The sequence below is a fragment of the Podarcis tiliguerta genome (assembly GCF_965153285.1).
Source record: "Podarcis tiliguerta genome assembly, chromosome: 8".
In the NCBI taxonomy this organism is placed as follows: domain Eukaryota; kingdom Metazoa; phylum Chordata; class Lepidosauria; order Squamata; family Lacertidae; genus Podarcis; species Podarcis tiliguerta.
Genome location: NC_139541.1, coordinates 25,109,802 through 25,115,216, shown reverse-complemented (window position 1 = coordinate 25,115,216; position 5,415 = coordinate 25,109,802). Strand labels below are relative to the sequence as shown.

The 5,415-nt window shown below is 54.2% G+C and overlaps 1 protein-coding gene across 1 annotated transcript; it reads left to right on the top strand.

Moving 5' to 3' along the window:
• Nucleotides 1–5,116, top strand: PHF13 (PHD finger protein 13). Its single transcript, XM_083452310.1, has 4 exons — nt 1–174; nt 1,045–1,146; nt 1,899–2,409; nt 3,225–5,116. Exons 1-4 carry the CDS (start codon nt 136–138, stop codon nt 3,449–3,451), a joined length of 879 nt encoding a protein of 292 aa, XP_083308436.1. The 5' UTR covers nt 1–135; the 3' UTR covers nt 3,452–5,116.
• Nucleotides 5,117–5,415: the final 299 nt, after the last annotated feature.

Sequence of the window (5,415 nt, the reverse complement as noted above, 5' to 3'; positions counted from 1 at the left end):
GGCGGGCGGGGCGGGGCTTCGGATCCCTCCCCCGTTGCCGGTCCCGGGAGGCGCCGCCGCCGCCGCCGCTGTTGGCTTGCCACCACCTCCTCCTCCTCCTTGCTCGGTCCTCTGATCCCACCCTGCCTGCCAGCCATGGATTCGGACTCCTGCGCTTCCCCGCCGCCCCCCGAGGTGAGAAGAGCCCCCTTGCCCTCCCCCGCAGTGATGGAGTACAAGGCGTCCCGCCCCCTCCCAACCCCCCTACTGCATATATACCCCCCAGAAGCCCCACTTTCTCCTCTTCCCCCCCAATCTCAGTTTCGGCCCCCCCCGCTTTCTCTTCATCCTTCTCCAAACCTACTACCCGCCCCCAGCCCCAGTTCAGGACACCCCCATCCACCGCCCCCCCCCCCTCCGCGCAGAACTGGGTCTCTCGCTTGAGGTTGGATGTACGTGGGTGGGAGAGGGGGAAGGCGTGGCAGAGTTGAGGGGGTGTCCGGAGCTTCTTTTTTCTCCATTTAAATCTCACCCCCCCCCTCCTCCAGCACACCTTTTCAAGCCTTCCTCGGCCACTGTTCTCCCCTCCCTTCTTTTAAGGGTGCGATCCTTCTCTGGTCCTTCATCAGCACCCTGGGGTGTGATTGCCCCCGCCGCCCAGGGCCGGTTGGGATCCGGCTTGCTGGGCAGCCGGTTGCCCCCTCCCCATGCCCGACCCTCACTCCTAATCCCAACAAAGAAGCAGGCTCCCCTCCAGAAGAAACCTCCCCGCCCCCCCCTCCACCGGGCATTGCCCACTTATTGTGATGGCAGGGGGTGGGGAATGGGCAAAAGTCTGCAATGTGGCGCGGCGCTTTGGCGCTTTAAAGGGGTGCTTGCAAAAGTGGGGGGTCCCCTCCCTTGCAGCTCCTCAGCCAGTCACCCCTCCCTTTAGCAAAGTTTTTCTCAACGCCCCCCCTCCCCCGCTTTTTCGCTCTCCGAGTGGCACCTCTCTGGCCCTGCCCTCTTCGAGTCCGTGGCTGACGCCCCTTGTGGTTACGCCCGCCTCTTCCTCCCTCCTTGCAGGTTTTTTCTCCCGGATCCAAACGATGCCGCACGGTGGAGGACTTCAACAAGTTTTGCACATTCGTCTTGGCCTACGCGGGGTACATCCCTTACCCGCAAGAGGTATGGACGTCGGAGTGCGGGGTGGAGGCTGCCTTCGGTGCAGCTGGATAATCGGGGCGGGGCGGGGAGGGGCGGGCTCTACTTCCCAAGATGCGGCTACTCTGCTGTGCAAGAGTGGGTGTTCTCTCCCCCAAAGGCTTTCTGGGATTCGGGGCCCTGGCAGACTCCGGTTCATTGGGGGGGGAGAATCGTCTCCAGAGGGCGACGATCGGGGGAAGAAGCAGTGAGCCAGGGAAAGCTAATAGTGTGTGTTTGTGTGTGTAAAATGCCTTTGAAATGCTGCCTGGGGATTAGGCTGTGTTTGTGGGATGAAATATCAGGAGGTACTTTTTTGTTCTTACGTAGATTGGCAGCCTTTGCCAACCTGATGCCCTCCAGGCATTTTGGACTACAATTCCCATCAGCCCCCAAGGGCCGTCATGTAGCCGTACTGATGGGAGTTGTGGTCCGAAACCCCTGGATAGCCCCATGTTGGCTACACCTGCACTGATAGGGAAGTGGGAAAGGCTGATCTACAGCCCTTCTGTTCTGTCCACCCTGAATGTCCAGCTGTAGTGTCAAAATGCAGGCAAAATAGTGGAGATTCCTGCATTGCAGGGGGCTGGACTAGATCGCCCTTAGGGGATCCCTTCCAACTTTGCAGTTTTGTGAAATGGTACAGGTGCAATTTAAAACAATTGTTTGGGTGCTGGGCCCAGTTGCACCTTCCACTTAAAAGGCAGCCTCTGTGAAACTGATTTCTCTTTCTGCAGGACGCTTCTGTGCGGAGCGCCCCCAGCCCCCCCAACAGCACCGGGGGCACCATCGACAGCGACAGTGGGGATGTGGGTGAAGTGAGGCTCCCCTCTGCCCTCTCCTTGTCCGGGAAAGCACAGAAGAGCTTCAGCCAGCTGACACATCGGAAAGCTTACACCTCCCTCTACCAGTGGGCAAAGCCACAGGGCTTCCTGCTGGGCAGGAAGAAAATGGGGCTCAGGAGGAAGAGGAAGCTGAAGCGGAGGGAGGTGCTGGGAGGGGAGGAGTCCTATGCGCAGGCGCCCACAAGCCCCTCTTCGGAAGGCGATGCTCACTCCTCCATGGGACACTGCTCGGCATGGGACTCGGACTCTCTCTCCAGTGCCTCGTGCCCGCCAGCGGCCCCACCAGAGGCTCCGCGCCTGGTTCAGACGGTGGGCAAGCGCACCATCATCCGGCAGGGGAAGCAGGTGGTGTTCCGCGACGAGGACGGCAGTGCAGATGATGAGGACATCATGGTGGATTCAGGTATGGAGCAGAGAGGCTCTCAAACAAAGCACTGTCTTTCTGCATCAGGCGGAAGGTTAAAAGCAGGGGAGCCTTGAAGGCTGGATGGCATGTGCTGAGAGCTCCAGCCAAAACTTGCAGAAAACATCTGAAGGGCACCAGGCTAGTGATTGCAATGCTGGTGGCACCACATGGGAGAGCTTTCTCGGTGGTGGCTCCCTTTACATGGAACGCTTTGCCCTGTTCCCCTCTTGATTTGTGTTCTACTAGCAATTGAAAACTTTTTAAATGAGTTTTTTTGATTCTCTTGCTCTTTCGACCTGATTGCAAATATTACCTTTTAACTACTTCAATCATTTGAGTTTTTAATGGCTGGCTCACTTCCAGCTTCATATTTGTAAAACCACAAGAGCAACACCCTTGTGGAAGGGGAAAGTAGGGGTATAAAACCAAACCAGTATTTTGAAATCGTTATTGTGGTGTGACCAGTTGAAGGCAATGAATTCTCTTGCCACAACAGATGAACTCCTTGGGGAGCCTTTGGGGGCCCTGCAGTTATTGCTGGCCTCCATCATCAAAGCAGCAGCAAGTGATGATGGGAGTTGTAGTCCAGAGCAGCTGGAGAACTACAAAAGAGTAGCCAAGCCCTTTTCTGTGTCACTGGCTGCAAGTATGTTGGGCTGACAAAAAGACAAAGACTGCTCCTTGGAGGGAGCATCTACCTACAAACAGGCTTCCCAGGTAGATGAATGCGGTTGTATTTGAGGACTGGTGGTGTATCTGACGAGGGTCTCTTACCTGGAACTTGTTTCTCTCTCTTCCTCCCTGCCGCACAGATGACGATTCCTGGGACCTTGTGACCTGTTTCTGCATGAAACCCTTTGCCGGGCGCCCCATGATCGAGTGCAACGAATGCCACACCTGGATCCACCTCTCCTGCGCAAAGATCCGCAAGTCCAACGTCCCAGAGATCTACGTCTGCCAGAAGTGTCGGGACTCCAAGTTCGACATCCGCCGCTCCAGCCGCTCCCGGATGGGGTCGCGCCGACACTTCCTGGATTAGCGGGGTGGGATTTTTTCCCCTAGCGCGTTTGACACAAGCAGACTTGTCATGTGAAACATGAGACTCTGGTTGGTGGGGGACAAACCCAGCCACAAGCAGGGAACATCCTCTCTGCGATGAAGGGAAGTGTCTCGAGGCACCCTCAAGGGCCTAAATCGCCACTGGAGAAGGACCCGATTCCGTGCCCCAAAGCAAGTCGAGGAAAAAGGGCATCATCAGGATGTTAAGAGGAAGTGGGGAGGCTGCCTGGGGTGCACCTCACTTTCCTTTCTTTCTGTTGTCCCAGGTATGAAAGTGGGACGAACTGCCTGATAGGTGCTGAGTGACTCCACCATCAGGGAAGAGGATGCAGCAGTTTGACAGCTGGAGATGCCAGCAGCTGTTGCACCTCCACAGCGCAGCAGCAGCAGCAGCAGGTCCAGGATCTCTCTTAAGGGTTGTGTGAAAAAGGGTCGCCTTCCCCATCCAGTGGAGAGCCAATCCGAGGTCGCCTCAAAGTGAGACAGCCCATGGCTGCTTCTTTAAAAGCCACCGTCAGTGGAGGAAGCTATCTGCTCGTGCAGGCAGGGAGAGGGAAGGGCAGCCATTTCTCTCCCTTTGAAGGATGGGCTCAATTCCTACTCTGACGGGCTCCTCCTTCTCTCAGGTCCAGGATGGGCTTCCTTTCACATTGGCTGGCTCTCTGTTTGTAAAGTGGGAAGCATGTAAAACGCTTCTTCTGAGCTGATGGGGGTGGTAAGTCTTGGCACCTGGGGATGCTTCTATGCATTCAGCACAGAAGAGTCTTGCAAGCTGGGAAATGGGCGCAGAGATCTCAGGTTTAACAAGCCCAGTGGATTCCTGCCACCAGAGAGCTGATGCCTCCTTTGCAGGGACCAAATTGGCTTATTGCACAGATGTGAATCCTCAAGTGGATTCTCCCTTTGCATCGCTCTGAGCTGTCGACAGCAAGTAAATGTAGTTTTTGTGGGGAGGGAAGAGCAGCAGGCTTGGTGGAGTGAGCAGTGCACCAAGACAGATAGCCGTCTTGCCTGAGTCTCAACGTGGACAAGTATTCCTTTGGGCATCTAATGTGCGAGACCCAGGTGCTCATATGGTGGACTTGTGTTACAAGTGGTAATGGATGGGGGATTGAAACCCCTTAAGTCATTTACCCAATTGGTTTGGTAGGGTTCCCATACTGCATTCTTCTGCCATGACCGCAAAACTTTGTCCATTTATCAGAAGCAAGTATGAAGAACTTGATTCCTCTACACAGCAGGGTCTGCTTTCCCTCAGGCTCCCTCATTTGCCAAAGACAGTTCTTCCACAGAAATGCCCCAGGCTGATGCTGTGATCACTTGGCAGCCTCAGCTACCATATTGGGGTTTTTTTATATATATAAAAAAGTTTGCAGAGCGAGACAAATCAGTGTAGGACATCTTGTGGTGGAGGAAACAGCCGAGGAAGAAGTTTCCTGTTGAGCAAGAGTTTTCACTTGTATTTTGGCATTGAGCTCTAGGACCCAGTTTCAACCATTCTGCAATCAGGTGGTGTCTGGCAAGCCCAGTTAATTGGATTTTTCAGCAGAAGAATAAACATCTTGCATGTCTGTGAGTTCATCTTTGTGCAATCTCAGTTTGAGAGCTTTATTTTTTTTTAATTAAAATTATTTGTATTATCGGATGAGGCTCCTTGTCTGTCTTTCTAGAAAAGAAGTAAAATCTTTAAATGGTGCATGGGCGACCTGTTTCAGTGCTCAGTAAGAGTGGAGGCAAAACCACTGCAAAGCACTGGGAGAAGGAGCTGGGATGTGATGGGGTGGATGCGGCAGCTTGAACATAGCTAGCATCCTTTGGGCGTGACTTGTGTAATAAATGCGAAAAATGCACTTCCCTTTATTGGGGACGGGTGGTAGTTCAGTGGTAGAGTGCTTGTTTTGCATGTAGAAAGTCCTCACTTCAATAACTGGCATCTCAGGTAGG

Excerpts from the sequence above, each read along its gene's own strand:
- PHF13 (XM_083452310.1), top strand. The coding sequence starts at position 136 with ATGGATTCGGACTCCTGCGCTTCCCCGCCGCCCCCCGAG. Across the intron at positions 175-1,044 it reads CTTCCCCGCCGCCCCCCGAG|GTTTTTTCTCCCGGATCCAA; the intron begins GTGAGAAGAGCC and ends CCCTCCTTGCAG. Across the intron at positions 2,410-3,224 it reads GGACATCATGGTGGATTCAG|ATGACGATTCCTGGGACCTT; the intron begins GTATGGAGCAGA and ends CCTGCCGCACAG.